Below are 19,845 nucleotides of genomic sequence, written 5' to 3' on the forward strand. Positions count from 1 at the left end.
TGGAGGACAGTGTGTTTGTGTGCATGTGTGTGGAAAGGGGTAAGTGCTGGTAATTGTATCCGTGTGTGGAGAGAGAGAGAGAGAGAGAGAGAGAGAGAGAGAGAGAGAGATGGTCCACCCAGGCGACCCCATACCTTTCCTGTATCCAGTCTATTATTTCTTCACCTTTTCAGTCATTTACAACAGTTTTACATTTTCATAGGAAAAAATATGGCAATTAAATTTCAGAAACGAAATTCATTTGCCCATTTGACAAGATGACTTTTTTTTTTTTCTGCCACCCTACGACTGCATTCCTTTGTTCAATCTTTCGTCCGTGCGCGAGCGCGTGCGTACGTGTGTGGGGGGGTGCGGGTGGGGGGGGGGTGTTGTAACTGAAATCTGGCAGGACGTTCGCGTAGAGTTTTATGCATTAAGGCGTCCTGGTGAGTGGTAATGGAAATGATGGTAATGGTATCGTATTTCTGCAGCTCTCATGCTTTTTGTCAGTCCCTCCTCCTCATTCGTTCTCTTCTGTCTTTCCTCCTCCTCTCTCAGCCTTTGTCCTCCCCTCTTATCTCTTTTCCTCTTTCCTAACTTGATATTTTTTTTCTGGTCTTCTCATGTTCTGTCTTCCGTCTTCTTGCTTTCTCTTAGTTTCTTGTCTTCTAATTTTCTCCCTTCACTACCAGAGACTTTCATGAGCAGAATATTCTTTTGGAGGTAGCGGGAATCAGACGTAAAACATTTCAACACTAAAGAGAACAAGTACTGCAACTAAGCGAAACTGACAATGCAAGTACTTAGTAGGTTGTGGGATTTGCAGCCAGACCGGATGGAAGGAAGGGACAGAAGATTATACGGTGTAGACGTGAATTTAGGAAGGAATAAAAATCGGAGCTCAAATCAACATGCACGGACAGTATTTTGCAGATAGGGGACAATCACAAATATATACAGGCGTGACACACACACACACACACACACACACACACACACGCAACAGCTGCTTTTCATTCAGGTCCCTATTTTCAGTTCTAGGAAGGTGAAGGTCTCACGGATGGCTCGGGATTCAAAAATGGCGCCTCTCGGTTTCGTGCTGAGTTTGCTGCCCAAGTACACTGCGATCCTAATACTTTATCATAGCTCCTTTCTTTTCATATGAGGGAACTGGGCCACTTCGGCAATATGAATGCAGGGTGGTCCATATATAGCTCTCCTTTTCCACTCCACTAGGCGATTCCTCATTCAATTATTAGGTTCTAGCCTGACTCATTTTTTATTTAATGCCATCCCTGCCATATCCACCCCTGCACTATAAGACTGGGCCGTTCCCGCAACACATAAGATACCCCAAGTCAGTTTGTAGTGGAGTGCTATCTATGGACTACCTTGTATTAAGTAGTGGTTGCAGTACACTCCATCCACAGTAGTTATGAGGCAGGAATGAGTGTGCTTGGATAGTAGTCACAAAAACCCTGAAATCCAACTACAGCCGGCCATCAACCATGCTTAAAGAGGTTAGGAATCTTTGTCTGGTTAGAATAAATGCACTATAGATAAGCTCCTTTTTTTTTTTTGGACGTATATCTGTCGATTACACAAGGGCTGAGACTAACCAACAGTGCTAAGATCAATGTTCGAGGTGGGAAGAATAACCAACTCCATTCGCAGGTGGATTAAACTTCCGCCTTTGACTGCAGGTGGTTCAGAAAGACACCCAATTTCTGTTTTCTTGATCTACTCTTAACTGATGATGCGACCCACTACAGACAGTTTATATCCACGTCCCCAGTTTATATTCGCGTCCCCAACTATACTGATCGGGGAATAAGGACAAGGATGGACAAATTCTCTACCTACTAGTCTGACTGTCACAGGAATCAAACACTGCTTCTTCCACTCCTTATTAATGACCGAAAATAAACGGACACTGAAGATCCAACGGTAGCTAAATGCTGGAAAAGTTGATAAGGCTGTGAAGAATTATGGCGAGGTTTGCAAATACCTCATCACTACAACCCCAAACAAACTGTACTATTTTTACTCTAACTTGGCCCAAATTTTCGTCCCTTTGCGACTTACACAGCACTTTCTCGTGACTGGCACCGTAGTCTAATGTCAATGTCCTGTTAGAACTCAACACTGAAGACGAGGGATGGCAGTTTTAGGCCAAGTTAGAGCAAAAATAGCATAACTAGGAAATAGACGTCCACACTGAATATGTGGAACTTGTCCGAGCTCGCCCGATGCTAATTTTGACACATACCAGTAATATGTCACACCTTAATGTTGTTAGAGATCTCCCCAAATGGCGATAGTAGCCCACAGAGAGCTTCTCAAATGGCAAGGGATACTTTTTTACACCCCAAACTGTACTATAGTAGCATAATTATAGAGACATCCCAAATGGTGTGTGATACTTTTTTACACTACAGCCTGTACTACAGTAACCTACAGAGATCTCCCCAAATGGTGAGGGATACTTTTTTGCAGTCCAAGCTGATCATATCTTAACACTCTTAGGCGAATTGCGGCTGAAGTAAGTTGTCATGCTCTTGCTCAAACAATTATAAAATCAAGACTCATACCCGTAAATAAACACCAGTCAAGTTATTAAATGCTCCTCGATAACCCGTCCATGCCGCCTATAAATCACAATCACTAGGAAAAACATAACGAAATTATTCCAGGTGGCGATCGATATTAGTGCGCCATAAATCCTCGATGACGCATTACAGTGTTCGTTTGTCTAGTACCCCGGTCACTCTGTCATGGCGTATGATGGAGTGTTGTTGACGTTAAGATTATCTCCATTTATATTTGTCTGCATCAATAGTGCCAACAGAGGAAATGGTTAGGTTGTTATTGTAATTTATGGATCTGGAGAAAGGATAAGACTGGGTCGATCGGCAGACACTGTGGCAGGAAGTGGGACATAGATATATTAGCGTGGTTGAAAGATGAGTCATCATCATTAGAGGAGGGTGAGGACGACGCCGAAAATGATGAGAAGGAGGAAGAGCTGGAGTTCAGTTTATTAGTTCAGAACATGTATTTGAAGCTGACGGACTTTGTAGATTACACGGAGGACGTGGGTGTTAGAACAGCATGTAAACTCTTGCTCCAAGGCAAAGTCTACGAATTTTTAAAACAGCTACGATATAGGAATGGGAGTGCGAGCTGGAATGGCGGCTAAAATAGTGGGATCCGTGATACAATTTACGGAGTTTTAGAATAACCTTGATATGGCAGCGAGAGTGACAGTTGGAATGGACCCATAAATCCGAGTTTGGAATTGTGTTTACAGATTTGGGGGACAACTTTGATGTAGGAGTGTGTGTGAGAGGCGGAATGGCGGCTAAAATCGGGGTCAGGAAGGAGAGAGAGAGAGAGAGAGAGAGAGAGAGAGAGACAGACAGACAGACAGACAGACAGGAGACGACTGACCTTTTCCTCCTAGGACTTGGGGAGATGATGCAGGGTAGACTAGGGTACAGACTAAAAGAAGAAACAGAGAGGAAAAAAATCTGAAAAGAAACCCCGATGTCAGATGCAAGTGACCGTGGGGGCTCTTAACACCGAGCTGGAAGGTTTAGTCGAAGCTTCCATTTCTCACTTTTACGGCCAGGGGAGATTGTGAGGTACAAGTGTAGGATAACCTAGAGCGCGGAGTGAAAAAATAAAAGAAAGAAAAATAAAAGGAAAAGAAAAAGGAAAAAATAAAAAGGAAAGAAAAAAAAGGAGGAACGAAGTGAAATATAAAGTAGTCTCTCCTGTAAAGAACCTGGAAATATTTTAATCCTGGGTCTGGAAGATTTTACACAAGATTCCAGGATAGGCTATAACGACCTTGCTCCAAAATTAAACCATCTGCTAGTTCCCCGCCTTTGATGTTAAAAGCAAGCTGTACCAGACACAGAACACAAATTTTAAAAGAATGTGAGGTAGGTGCAAGGCGAGGGGGACCAAGAACGAGGTGGAGGAACAAGGTAGGTAAGTGCGTGAGGGAGGACAGTGTGTTGCGCGAGATGGGGCTTTTCACTCAGCAGGGACCGAAATGCGTGAAGCTCCTTTTTTTTAAATCACAATCTAAGCCCCAACATGCACGTAGATATACAGACTGACAGAAAAGCAGACACACACACACACACACACACACACACTCACACCTGAATAAAATACCTAATTACGCCCGTACCCGAAACATGGTTAATTAATCCAAGTACTTTTTCCGACTCGGTCTATCATGACATTAACTGAAGTTGCACGCAGTGGAAAAATTGTACACGAGAAAAAAGAAATGTGTAATTGGGCAACACGTGCATATAATTAAAGAAGAGGTCCAAAAACCCTCCTAGGATAAATAAGGCTCTTTTTGGCATCTTTCGGGACGTGAATCAGAGAAGCAGCGTCACATCCCCACACCAATGCATCGGGGAAGAGAGTGGCAAGGGGTGGGGTGGGGGTGCATCTTCTCCTCTCCTGTTTCATCTCGTCGCCTCTTACAAGCTGAGCCATGTTTCAGAATAAACTTTTCCCTCGCAGCCTTCTCAAATCATTCAGGCATCTAAAACTTTACTAACTCTAAGCAAATCTGAATGAGACAAAAGTTTAGGTGGAACATAAAGAGAAAGATAGATAGAAATAGACAGCTGGCTAGAGAGACAGATAAATTGAGGAGCAGATAGACTGATGAACAGAGAGATAGAAGATATTATTTATATCTATGTCTATCTAATACATACACACACACACACACACACACACACACACACACACACACACACACACAGAAACCCAATATCGCAGAACTTGTGCCTGAAGGAGGGGGGCAGACAGAGAGAACGCGTGCCACCGCTGCAAAAAGTTCTGTTATTGGGTGGGGTGACGAAACTGGGCACAAATCCAGCCAACCTCACATTTTATTTATAAGCACACCGACTCTCTTGAGGAAATGCTTACAAAACATCTTATTTTTTTTTCCTTTTTTTAATACAAAGAAAAAAAAAAGGACTGAATAAAGGATGACGGATGGACAGATGGAGAAGAAACACCGATAGCTGAATTCCCGCTGAACAATGTTTGGTTAAAGGTGTAAAGATACTGCTATTATTCGTGGCACATCAGGAACTATTACAATTTTGAGATTATTAAGTAAGAATAAACTATATTTTTCACGAGCTGAAGATCAAAACGGCCTTAGTTCTGACGCCACAGAGAAATGGATAACGTTCGAGAGTTCTACAACAAAAAGTACGACAATTCTAACTCTGCAAAATACGGAACGGAAATAAGAGTAAGTCTAAAGTTGTTAAACATATAATACCTAAAATTTCAGAAGTAATAAAGGAAGAAACAACTATTTATTCTACATTCCCAAAGCAGGAGAAAAGTTATTATGATGCAGTTATAAACCAAAATATCTCTAATTCAGCTGTAGAACTACAAGCAGAAATAATTCAGGAGGGGCAGTGCATGACGCGGTTATACTGTTCGATTTTAAGAACAAAAAAGAAATTTTATCAGATGTACAACACAAAATTAATCTGAGCTGCAGAACACTAAAGTTACATTCCTATAAAGCTTCAAAGTGGGATCTCCAATAATTTAGTGCTGTAGTACAAAAAAAAAAAAAGTGCAGTTTTAGCTTTAGAACAAGAATCGGCCATAATTCAACAGCTAAAGGGTAAAATGAAACTATTATTAATATGTACAGGAAGAAACTACTATACAGTAATGTCAAGAGTCCACAGCAGTACTGGGCCACAGCGTAAAAAAGAATAGCGCGCCACAGCATACAAATGAATAGCGCTACAGCATACAAAAGAATAGTGAGGTGTAATGTGCTGACTAAACCGCTGAAGTAGAGATGTTACGGAATTTCCAAGGCCACATAGAATACAACCTTGGGATGGAATACCTGCATATGACATACAGATTGATGCTAAAACTGATTATTCGCTATCTGTTATTTATTCCATTTGATTAGCATACATCTCTCTGTTTATTTTATAAATCTATCTACCTATTAATTACATCTATCTGTCTGTCTACTTATCTATCTATCCATCTTGTGTGCTTACTGTTAATATGTGAAAGGACACAAGCTTTCCGTGATCATTATATATTTATAAAAAAAAGGTTGACTACGTACGAGGGAGCGTATACTAGCTAGGAATTACTCTGATAAAGCTATTTCCTTTGTGTTTACTATGTATACGGGAGAAGTTGGATATTCCCCCCCCCTTTTTTTTTTTTTTTTTTTTTACTCAAAAAAAAAAAAAGTGAAGGCTGTTTGCTTAAAAGAGGATGTGTTGTACCAACTCCGGAACGCATGTGAGAAAATATTTGAAGAGGCAATGCTATTGTTGATTGTAGGCTAACCTTGCGTGTCTTATAGTCTGAGTGAGTGAGTCTGAGAGTGTAGTAGGATTGTAAGGGATAAATATGAGAGGGTACTCGAAGAGATAAAGCTGACAAGAGTTTGCACTTTGCGTGACTCATAAAAAGAAAGGTTTAAAGACAATCTAAAGCGGAAATGTTTGTAAGAGGTGTATAATACTCCTGAATGTGTATGCAGTGGAATATCTGAGGCGAATAGTATATGATAAAATTTTGAGGACTAAAAAATTTTAGTATCAGTGTGAGGTTTTTAATATCCTTGTTACTTCTAAAAGATTTTATTCAGCTCAGGAAAGATCTCTCGCACAGAAGGCATTAAAGTTGAATAAAAACTGCCCTTGGTTTGAACAGAATGGTATGAGTTGCGTGAGATATAAAACATTACTTTCGTGAGGCATGATAAGTAAGAATGTGCGCAGCCTACTTGTTAGCGAAATGCAGTGGAAAATATTGGAAAATGAAAAGAAAAGAGCTTGAGCCGACTGGAAATAGCTCTCCCTTGGCTCACAAATAAATGATGGTGATAAGTGGGGACGTCCATCATCCACTCGCCTATGATGCTCCCTGTCTCTTTCAACTGTATCATTGTTTTCTGTGTCTGCCCTCCTCTCTTCTTATTTTTTCTCATCCTCCTGTCACTTTTTATTACTCTTCTTTTCATATCAGGTGACTCTACACTGAATGACAAATCAAATGGTTTGCGGTAACTCAGGTAATTATTTAAATCTCTGGGTGGTAACTATATAACCAGACAACGGGGTGAAGTGGAATCGACTACGGTGCCCCTGCCAACTGGGTGGAAAGACGCAAATGCGGCGTTCATCGGGGATCCAAGCCTTCACACTCTTTCCCGCGCCTCGCTTTGGCTAGGCACTGTTTACCGAAATGGAATATTGGTTCCGGGATGGCCTTGCAGTGGTGGTTGGTTATTTACCTGCGGTTGGTGGGTTTGCTCGGCCAGACGGATCGGGATTACTCAACAAAACAACCACAATGAAACAGTTTGAATACAGCGCTGCCAGTTTTCAATATGCTGGTTGTGCGAGAAAGAACGAATATCAAGACCTCCAAGACAAATAGAAGAGATTAATGCTACTCTCAAATATTCCTTAAAATTTTAAATTCTGTGTTCTGGCATGGAAGTATGTATGTGCATATAGTTGTGGTGTGTGTGTGTGTGTGTGTGTGTGTGTGTGTGTGTGTGTGTGTGTGTGTGTGTGTGTGTGTGTGTGCGCGTGCGCAACTCTACTATACATGTTTCACTCCACGTTATACGAATCATGGAGAAAAACGGATTTCTATAGGGCCGAGGGACACCATTTCCTGCCCCAGAAGAAATAACTCGTTCCCACCTGACCTGACGCAGGGGTTCTGTCGTGGGAGGCTTGATGCGAGACGTTTTAGAGTTTAGGGTACGAAATGCAACTGATTTTGTGTTCTGTTGGACTGGCAGTATTTGTGAGTGGAATGTTGTATAGGGAGACTTTTATAGAGAGCAGGGTGGAAAATACACGGAAAAATGTGTTTAGTTGAACTGGCAGTATTTGTGAGTTTGTATTATGATTGAGGGAACCTAGACATTGTGAAACCATATGAAAACACACTTATGGATACACTTCTACACCCACTTCATTATCCTCCCTCCCGATTCAATATCAGCCCTCGAAAGGCATTAAACTACGACTCTTGTGAATTAAAGTAACTGCTCTAAATAACGGAAGCTTCCAAGACGTAAAAGATAGTGAATGTTGAGCGGCACAGATGGAGAGGTATATGATTTAGATATATATATCATGTGGTGAGTTAGTGCGTGTAGTAAAAGACATAGCTTTTTAAACGATAGACAGATAAGGATATAGATAACTGACGAGGAGAAGGTGAAGTGTAAAATAAAAACTGCAGAAGCTGAACAACAACAATACTCACTTTCCCATGGCGTATGTGACGATGATAGTGACGGGGGGATGGTAAAAGTATGTGAATTATAAACAGAAGTTCATTAGCAAACATTACTCAATTTTCTCTCCACTACGCACCAGACTGGGACAAATACAGTGAGTGCATATATTTAAGAGAATAATTAAAATACTGTGTAATGTTTAATTTTACTGCTGTGTACTGGATGGCAGTGAAAACGTAGGAGTAAAAAGAAATGCACTCACTTTCTCCTACTTGTACCACTGATGATATTTTAAAAAAGTGTACGATTCAGCAGTAATATACTGTGCTTGCTTTCCCCACTACCTACCAGACGATAATGATGACGGTGAGGGTGAACGTGGCGTGGGAAGAGGATCGCCTGCAGTACTCTGGGGATCTCCACCGCGGCCACCACTCACGCCTCCTGCCACTCGACCTCTCCCTGCTGGACAGACTGTGGGCGCCTGACCTCTTCTTCATGGACGCCAGGGACATGGCCACGATGGCCATGATGGATGAGGTAGCTGGGCTTTGGCTGACTGCGAACCTCACCTTGATGTATTCTTTCATGTGAGTCTGGAATGAAAGATAATTTTTGTTCTTACTAATTCTGTCCGTCTGTCTCTGTCTGTCTGTCTGTCTGTCTCTTTCTCTCTCTCTCTCTCTCTCTCTCACACACACACACACACACACACACACACACACACACACACACACACACACACACACACACACACACACACACACACACACACACACACACACACACACACACACACACACACACACACACACAGCTTCCCGATACACAAAAATAAATAAAAACACCCACGCCCACACCCACACACACTAGATCAAATGTCAAACTTCTTCTCCCCCCTCCCTTGCCCCCCAAAAGTAAATGTCACTGTCACCAGAAAAACTTGCTCCCTCTCTGTAAATCCCTGTATAGTATCGCTTGTCCTGGAAATTGCAAAACAGAGAGAGAGAGAGAGAGAGAGAGAGAGAGAGAGAGAGATCTTATACGAAATACTTGTGCTTGGGCTGGGGACTGCAGTGTGTGGGTGAGAAGAGTGCCTAGGAAAGGAAAAGGAAGGCGAGGTGTGTGTGTGTGTGTGTGTGTGTGTGTGTGTGTGTGTGTGTGTGTGTGTGTGTGTGTGTGTGTGTGTGTGTGTGTGTGTGTGTGTGTGTGTGTGTGTGTGTGTGTGTGTGTGTGTAATAATCATAAAAACTTAACACCCTAATATTAGGTTCTGTAACTGCGGTGCTCTTAAAACGTATGCCATAAACGTTTTATATCTTTGCAGTTCTGGAATATGTTGGGTATACTATATTTGCTCTCCTATATCTCATAAAACACACACACACACACACACACACACACACACAGACACACACACACACACACACACACACATACACACACACACATTTCAACAGCAGCATATTCTTGCAAAAACAACCTTATGCACCGATACTGTTAATAGGCTAATCAAATTTGGAAGAGAGGACTATAGATATCAACAAAAATTATAATAACATTGCAATCCGAAAATCACTCTAACAGTTCTCAAGGCGCCGAAATGACAGCGACTCCGAAATTTTCCCAAACTCCTTACTTGGGCAAACTCACTACGCGGCCCTGCCTGCTCCAACAGCTTATGGGATTAGCGTCATGTCCCACGGGCTGAGTCTTGCATTCTCCCGCCAGAAAATTTTGCATATTTCGGTGCTTTCGGTTTTTCGACTGTAGTTTTCTTCTTTTGAATATTCTTAAGCTTAACGTAGCAGAAGTTATTTTTTCCCTCTTTTAAAGAGAATGGTGTTAGATTTCTTTATACTATTTATTTACAGTAATTATTCATCTGCTGATGAGTTGATTAATTAAAATTATTCTTTATCTCAGTTGTCTGTGGTGACTTTTCAAAACAAGGGATGATGTTATGGCAGACTTACAAGTTAAAATCTTTTACTACGATTAAAACTTCTTTTTAATAGCTGTGGTTATCTCTAAACGCTTTTATTAAACTCAGAAGAGTCTTTTCGAACTAAAAGGTACAGATAATGCCTTTATTAACCCTTTCACCACTTGGACGCTCTCCTCAGCTAAATACAGTAAAATCTATTGGTCGTGGCAATTTAAAAAAAAAAAAAGTTATGGCACTGAAAAAGCTAAGGAAGAAGAGGGAACAAGGAACTTTCAGCCTTTTTATCTTCCTGGTCTTCCTGCCGGACTGTGGGATATTACCGGGGTGAGCAGTAATGGAATTCATTCAACCGAGAAAAACACCCAGCGGCAAAAGACCCTAATGGAACAATGCAACGTTTTGTATTTAGCGGTGCACAGTCGACAAAAGTTTTGGTGATCCATTTTGTATACCGGGGTTATGTTCCAAAATACCAATACGTTTTCCATTCAATTGGTGTTGTAAATTGGAGGAAAGAGAAAGTCTATTTTATAGGTACAGTTGCGGGCAATAATATCGCTCCACATTTTAGTCCATCAGTTACGAAACTCTTAAATGACACTGTGAAAAGTCTGTTAATCTCCCAGGACTGCATCACTGGCTTTCGACTGGTACTGTTCACTCACTGGCTGTTTATCGTTATGGAGTGGATCAGTGGTTATGGCCGCAGCTGTACACGTGAAACTTTGGGAATTTTTCTGTAAATCGCTTTGGACCTGACTACACAAAACGACAAAAAAAGGGCGGTACATAACGCATAATTACAGTTTCTAAAAATCTTACGTCTCATGATACTGGATACGAGCGATACTTTTCCACAAGCTTCGCTGTCTGGTACATCAAATTGGCGAAAAATTCATGTTGATACAAAACCATTACACAGGATGCTCCGTAAAAGGCATTTCACTGGAACCTTACCTAGCCGTATCTTGTGTTGCGGGGGTGGCACATTCTGCTGGTGTGGGCGTGGGTGTGGCAGTGGGAGTAGGGAATGAATAAATGATGCAGGATAGACACTGATAACACTGAGCCGTCCCCGCAAGACACAAGAAATCGAGCGGTGGAATGGACGAGGAGCATTATGTATAGTTTAACCTCCTATTCTTTACTAACATTAAGCTTTATACTATACGACTGATCATTCCATTATTCATTCATTCACCGATCGTTTACTTTATTCAATGCATTCATACAAACACGCAGAACAAAATACTCCTCTAAATCAAAGAACGAGGCCAATAATAAATAAACAATAACCACAGCTAATACAAACTTTCCTGCACCACTGATACCTAATACAACCCAAATACACAAGAGCTGCAACTAATACACAACCAAAGTTAATGACGAACTTCCTACACACACCAAAAATAGTATCACCAATTCATACAATAAACACAACTTATGTAATGCATTCATACAATATTCACCAATAACACAATATATTCATGCAACATAAACCAACATCAGGCGTGGACAGAATCTCTCTCTCTCTCTCTCTCTCTCTCTCTCTCTCTCTCTCTCTCTCTCTCTCACACACACACACACACACACACACACACACACACACACACAGGTGCAGGAATGAGAACGACAGCTAATCAACTGGCACTTAAAAGAACGTAAATTGCAACGCCCATTTTTAGGCTGCGTTCTTCACTTGCCTTCCCGCAGGGTGAGGGTGACGCTCGATTGTCAGATGCATTTCCACTCCTACCCCTTCGACCACCAGACCTGCAAGATGATGATTACCTCTTGTGAGTAGATGTTTGGGGTATTCTTCTTGTGTCCCTACTCATTAACGATCCCTCATTCTTTCATATCTTTATCTTATTTACGCTAATCATATTTAACCTGCCATATTCTTCCCTCTTCGACCACCAGATGTGTAGGATGATGATCTCTAGTAAGTAGATATTTCTGGTATTTTCTTGTGTCCCTACTCAGTAACGATCCCTCATTCTTTCATATCTTTTATCTAAGCTAATCTTACGTAATCTACCATATTCTTACCCCTTCGAATTTCTATTATTCACTGGCCTTCACGTTTGCCCTTTCTTGTGACCTTGACATTTGACAAATTATTCTCGAAAGCGAATCTCTATCATGAATGAGTGGACGGTCGTTACTGTATAGGGACACACACACACACACACACACACACACACTGATATTTATTTGTATGTTAAAGAAAAAATTGGTTATTGGATGGGAGTGTGTATTAAAGCTTTTCACTTAAACTCCAATTAGGGGCAAATCAGAGTAATGGCGGCAAAATTTGCGCTGTCTCTCTTCATTATCGAGGCTAAACAGATGGCTATGGACTGACAGATAGATAGTTAGATAAGAGATAGATAGGCAGACAGATAGACAAACAAAAAGATATAGACTGATAGATACATGGACAGACAGACAGACAGATACAGATGCACAGACAGACAAATAGGTAGATCAAGACAGACAGGTAGATAGAACAGTGACAGACAGATAGATAGATAGAGAGATAGACTGCCTGATTGACTGATAGACACAGATACACATAAAAAAGTCGGACTGATGGATGGATGGCTACGTAGATATATGGAGAGATAAAAGTGATTTCTCGATAAACTGGTTAGACAGACAGACAAAATTTTATAGGCAATTACTGACCTTGACATTACGGAACCGTGTGTAGAAAGAGAGAGAGAGAGAGAGAGAGAGAGAGAGAGAGAGAGAGAGAGAGAGAGAGAGAGAGAGAAACACCTGTCTGCTAATGGTAGACCCGTGCTACCTCTCAACAATCGACTCAGCTGACAACTCCATCACCAACATGCTCCTACCACAACTACCACTATCATAACTACCGCTCTAATAACTACCACTACTATCACACCTACCACGATTGGGCTATTACCATTCTTTGACCAAAATTAACAGCACTATCACCACTACCATCACTACGATAAATACCATAACAACTACTACCACGGATACTACTTTATAACAACGTCTATCACTTCACAGCTACACCTAACACTACTGTAACTACCACTGTTACAATGATAACTACTACCTCAATCAGTATAATAACCACCACCAACAGTACCACAGCTATTACTACAACTACAGCTATTATAAGTACCACATTTACAACTACCATCGCTTCCACATATATCACGATTCTTACTATTCTCAAGACAGAGCTACCATTACCGAAATTGTCAAAACTACCACTACCACGATTACCACTTTCACAATTACTACTATCATAACTACTACTACAACTACTATTGCTACTACTACTACCACCACCAGAATCATCATATTTAACGCCATTCCCCAGTCACAATCAGCACTACTACCACTACCAAAACCACCACAATCGCCATATTTAACATCATTTTCCAATTATAACTACCACAACCACCGCCGCCACAGCTACAACTAACGCTACCGGAACTACTACCACTACCATCACCACCATTCTCCTGGAGGGGTTAGACTTAAATCTCTTTCACACGAGAGGGCTTTCGCAGGCTTAATAAAATCGTCTAGAGATGGGAAAAAAGTGGAAGGATAATATTGAGGACAGCCAATATTTCCAAGTTACTGCAGGACGACCCCCACACCGCGACGGGACACTGACATACCTCTGTGAAAATTATGATGATTAATGAACATATAAGAACACAGGCTTCTAAAATTTCTGTGTTTGTATGGTTTGACGTCTGACCCTATAAAATCAGACAAATTAAAAAGTGTCTGGGTCTATTTAACCATGGAATTACTGCATGAGGCTTGAAGCGAACTGGTGAAGAAACTAATGAACGATACAAATTTGAAGTTTTTAGAAGAAGGAAAAAGAAAAACAGAGCAAGCACAGTAGGTTTCCATCGCAGTGTGTGGACCCAGTAAGATGTCACAGTAACGAGTTAAAGAGTCTTATCCAGAAATTAACCCTTTGACTCTGGTAAGTTTCATTGAGCTAAACAAATCACCTGTCGATACGAGAGAAATACAGAGTTCCCAATTCTTGATCAAAAAGTTATTGGATCCAGACTTTAATTTTTTTCTTCTACATATACATTATTTACCGATTGATTTACCTATTTATTTATTTATTCATTTATTGTTAAAATGTATTTATTTAATATTAATCCTTTCATTACAGTAATGCCTTTTTTTCTAGTCTTGCCGTTATCATTCTTTTTTACACAACAGAGCTTTCTAGTAATGAAGGGGTTAATGAAGGCTCTATCTAGCCTCCCCAGTTCCACACACCTCTCTTTAGCCGAATAAAAACATCTGGTAGGAATAAACGCGAAAAAGGCGACATCATAGTGAAGGGCTTAATAATATCGTTGAAAATTATGTGGGATATCAATTTTCTCTGAGCTCTGGCACCTCGAAATTTATCACTGCCCTCCTGGCTACCACAACTACCACAGTCAAAACAAACCATAATTTTTACTACCACAACCACCACCACCATAGCAACAATAACAACCATAACAAAGCATAAATTACGCTACCACAACCACAACCAAGACCAACACGAAACCACCACAATCATGACCACCACCACCACCATAATTACTACCGGAGTCGTTACGTGCACTATCATAACCGTCACACTACCACAGTCATTATCACCACCACACTTGCCATAATGATATCTTTTACCACCACCACCACCACCGCTACAACTACTACACTCTTGGCTGCCACAACAACCACAACATAACATACACTAGCACAACCACAACAACTTACACCAGCACAACCACAACTGCAACCTTGACTACCATAACTACCACAACCACAGTATACTCCTGACTGCCCTAACTACCTGCAGCTACCACAACCACCACTACCTATATAACCACTAACAAAACTATCACAGTCACCACTACCAAAACCACCACAACTACCATAACCACCACAACTACCATAACCACCACGACTACCACGACCACCACGACTACCACAACCACCAGCAGTGCAATATCCAGTAGTGTGTCGACCACCAACATTATTGCAACCATAAACAATTGCTCTCGTCATAACCTCCAGGCCTGACGCTACCACCACTACCACCATTACCACCACTACCACCACTACCACAACTACCACCATTACCACAACTACCACCATTACCACCACTGTTACTATCACAACCATTACTATCAGCTATTACTATCATTACCGTACCGCCACTACTACCACTATTACCATCACTACCACTATTACTACCACCACCATTACTACCACTATTCCACCACTACCACTACAATTAGCACTGTTAGTACTATCGGTACCATTAATCACATTCAGCTTTTAAACTTCCTATTAACACCATTGTCATCATTACTATCACCAATGCCATCACCGGAATCACTAACACAACTAGTAGACCACTAACACCATTACCACAACTACCACCATTACCACCACGACACCTGCTATTAGTATTACCACTACAACTTTTACTCCTTGCCATATACTCCTGCAGCATTCATAAGATCTAGACATTATTTAATATTAGTTAGCCTTTTAGTAATCATAAAATCTGACAAAGTAATTATAAAAAGTTTCATCATAAAGAACAGCAGATGTGCAAATATTATACAGTCATAATTATCACTAAAATAAGTGCGTCATGTCACATCAGATTATCCAAGACTATCAAACAACGAACAAGTAACATGCAATTAGTCCAATAAAGAAGGCAACATAACTATATCAGGCTGGAGGATCTGGTATATAATTGCGAACATAAAAGCAGATATAACACTGAGAAGCAGATAGACAGATAGATAGATAGATAGATAGATAGATAGATAAACTACAGTAAAGCAATGATAAATCAGTTCAACAAAACGTTTTCGATATTCACACAAAATATAATGTACTGTATATTTCACCAGAGACTATGGCTTGTACAAAACATAACTATGATACCAAAGAAATCTTGTTAACCTGAAGCATTCTTGTGTGAAAAGCAAGGAATACATATGCATTTTATTTATATATATTTTTTTTAAATACAATTTTGCACCTTCTTGTACCGTGAATGTGAATTAATCTCATTCAATTCCTCCTTTACTTGAATGCAACTAATCAGATACGAGCCAGATTTCGCGTACTTAGCCGGAATTAATTTGTGCGATGCTATTAAAGTTTCTTTAACCCTGGCATGCAGAATATTCTCGCGATAAGTTCTGACACTCTGCTAAGCTCTCCCGCCAGCTCCACGGTTATATTACACACATCCACTGCCGTAACGTTTGATGTCCTGTTTGAGTGTGCTTTAAAGGGCAGTGACGCGATGATTTAGTGACAAATTGTGAGTGAAGATGAGCGACCATCAATATTTTGGTTGCCGTTTATGGTGGCAACAACCCTATAATGACACGGAGTATTATCCACCAACAAACCAGCTGATTGTTCTCCAAAGCAACCTAAACCAGCTGATTGTTCTCCAAAGCAATCTAAACCAGCTGATTCTTCTCCAAAGCAATCTAAACCAGCTGATTCTTCTCCCAAAGCAATCTAAACCAGCTGATTCTTCTCCCAAAATAATCTAATCCAGGTGACTCTATACCATAAACAATACAAGCCAGTCAATGCTTCTCCCAAAACAACCTAAACCAGCTGATTCTTCTCCCACAACAATCTGAACCAGGTGATTCTTCTCCCCAAGCAATCTAAACCTGCCAATTCTTCCCCCAAAACAATATAAACCAGTTGATTCTTCCTCCCAGACGGTCTCTTGGTATGGAGGGGAATCTGCAGACACCTCCATCGTCATGCTCTGCTCCTCCGGACGTGTTATTTCCTGCTATATTAATCCAGCCACATTTGAGATAGCGGTTATTATTGCTATATTTCTGCTGCACTGTCCCGCTACAGTCTTTATGACGCGTTCCCCTCCTGCTGCTCCACTTCTATGTCTTTATTGTGAACACGTTTTCTCGGCCTCTTTCTACGAGTGTCTGTCTATCTGCTTATCTATCTGACTATCTATCTATCTCTCCCCGTTTCTACTGTGTCCTTATTGTGAACACGGTTTCTAGGTCTCTTGTACCAGTACCTATCAAGTTATTTAACCATTCATCTATTCATCTATCTACCTATCTCTCTATCTATCTTAATAATGGAGGGATTGATTATGGAAAATCGCCTCCACGTCACCCTGCCTCCCATCACCAGTTAACCCTCCCTCCATCTTACACCCAGTCCATCCACCTCATTAATGGTCCATCTCCCTCTCTCCCTCCACCTCACCCACACATGTAACAAGCCAACCGAACACCAGCCCCATCATTGCACTGGAATTACGGTCATGTGGAATGTTGTGGCATCTTCTTCCTGCTATCCATTCTCCATCTGGTGCTCTTGCCATGGAACGTCTAGCTAGGAGAGGTGTCTGGAGGTATCAGGTTTAGCTTCGATCATCATTTCCGGGAAAACGAAGGACTCATGTTTGTTTTCTTCTACCTAACGAAGGGAAGCATCTTACGTCCTTATCTCAGAAAGTCCTTTGTATCAATATGGGCGATTCCCCTATTCATGCCCGGATCAGCTAGCCTATTGCGATAATGGCGTCCTCGTTAGTCTCATATTTTTCAGCGGAGTCCAAAACACGACGTACTTAATTCCAAGCGACCTAAGTGACTTCGTGACACTTCTTCCGTAGCGATTTATTCTGCATATTACTCTTCAACATCTGCTTTTATGTTTGTATTTATCTTGTATGTTGATCTTACAGGATATAAATAACATGCAAGTCAGTGTTAAGGTGCAAAACAAGCAAAATAAATCGCTAAAGATGTGCTGTGGAGTCTCCTAATGCCGCCTAGAATACGCTCCATCATCATCATCATCAGTATCTTTATCATTAGCATCACCACAATCATCGTCATCATCATCATGGCCTTCTTTCCCTATCAGTAAAACAGTATTCGAAAGAAGCATCATATTATAGTTACCAGGACGTTACTACCACCACGACCATAACCATTACTAGTAGGCTACCATCAGGCTACTACCAGATCTCCTATTATTACCACAACTTAGATACTGCTACCACAAGACGCTACCAGTACTACTACATACCACACCACAATTTCCACAGACACTAGTAAAACCAAAACCACATTCCATAATCACCACAACTGTCACAACTAACCACATTCACAACCATAACACCACCACTATCACAACAGAAACCACAACCTTCACCACTACCACAACAAAAGCCACAACTATCACCACTACCACAAGAGAAACCACAACCTTCACCACTACCACAACAAAAGCCACAACTATCACCACTACCACAACAGAAACCACAACCACCACCACTACCACAACAAAAACCACAACCATCACCTCTGACATTTATAACCACCACCACTACACAGCCACAACTAAAACAACTACTACTACCACTACTAATTCTACCACTACCAGCGCTACTACAACTACCACCACTACCACAATCGGCCATTAATCTATTATCTTTCCCGATCGAGCCTCATAATAGTAGTTAGCCTAATGACACAAACATAATGGGCTCTGTCACCATCACCACCATCAACAGTAGCATCATTATCACCAATATTACATTATCAGTGTTATTTTCACCATCACCATAATCACTGTCACCATCACCACCACCATCATCATTGTCACTATTGCTTCATTCAGGGTCACCACTATTATTATCACCATCATCACCACTATCATCATCACCATAATCAATTTCACCATCATCTTTAGCAGCATCTCCTTTAGTACATTCTTACCATCATCACAATCACCACCATTCATATCATCACCACTCCAACCATCACCATTCTTAACACCATTATCACCAATATTATCACCACTATCATCCTTACCAAAATTATCACCATTATAGCCACCTACCAATAATATCACCACCATTCCCTCACCAATATCATCACCACTACCACTATCACTACTCAGATATTATCACCACCATCACCACTAAAATCCTGTCACCACGAGAAATATCACCGTTTTCACCACTATTTTCACCATAATAACCAGTATCATCATTATTTTCACTACCTCTATCATCATTTTCACCTACACCAGCACTACCACAACTACCACCATTACCACCACAAACTCACGACCACGTTCACTGGTCACCATTAATACCTTCTTTCATCACTACATCATCACCTGTACTCATCACTACCACCACCATCCACATAACTCTCTCTCTCTCTCTCTCTCTCTCTCTCTCTCTCTCCAGATTTTTACTTAATAAAAGATCGAGTTAAGAGGAGTTTCCGAGGAGAGGAATTGGCTATAACCTTAAAACTCTCTCTCTCTCTCTCTCTCTCTCTCTCTCTCTCTCTCTCTCTCTCTCTCTCTCTCTCTCTCTCTCTATGGAGGTAACCCCTTCACGTTTTTTTTTCTATCTATCTATCTATCTATTGCCAGACGCCACAATCCTGTAAGGGGTGGCCATTTGACTTTGTTATTTGTTTTATGGAGAGGGGCACTAATCCTCCACCAACCCACTTGTTGACACGTAGGGAGCTCGTATGGTTTG

General features: G+C 41.0%; 1 protein-coding gene across 1 annotated transcript in view; it reads left to right on the plus strand.

Moving 5' to 3' along the window:
- Positions 1 to 19,845, plus strand: part of LOC145401100 (glycine receptor subunit alpha-2-like) — a 41,590-nt gene that overhangs the window by 12,502 nt on the left and 9,243 nt on the right. Inside the window, exons 4-5 of the mRNA XM_080273471.1 lie at positions 8,636 to 8,874; positions 11,946 to 12,028. Of these exons, the coding sequence (XP_080129597.1) occupies positions 8,636 to 8,874; positions 11,946 to 12,028 (322 nt within the window). The remainder of the gene's footprint in view (positions 1 to 8,635; positions 8,875 to 11,945; positions 12,029 to 19,845) is intronic.

Source organism: Coenobita brevimanus, chromosome 54 (genome assembly GCF_032717465.1).
Source record: "Coenobita brevimanus isolate Jiangsu-jjx chromosome 54, ASM3271746v2, whole genome shotgun sequence".
Lineage (NCBI taxonomy): Eukaryota > Metazoa > Arthropoda > Malacostraca > Decapoda > Coenobitidae > Coenobita > Coenobita brevimanus.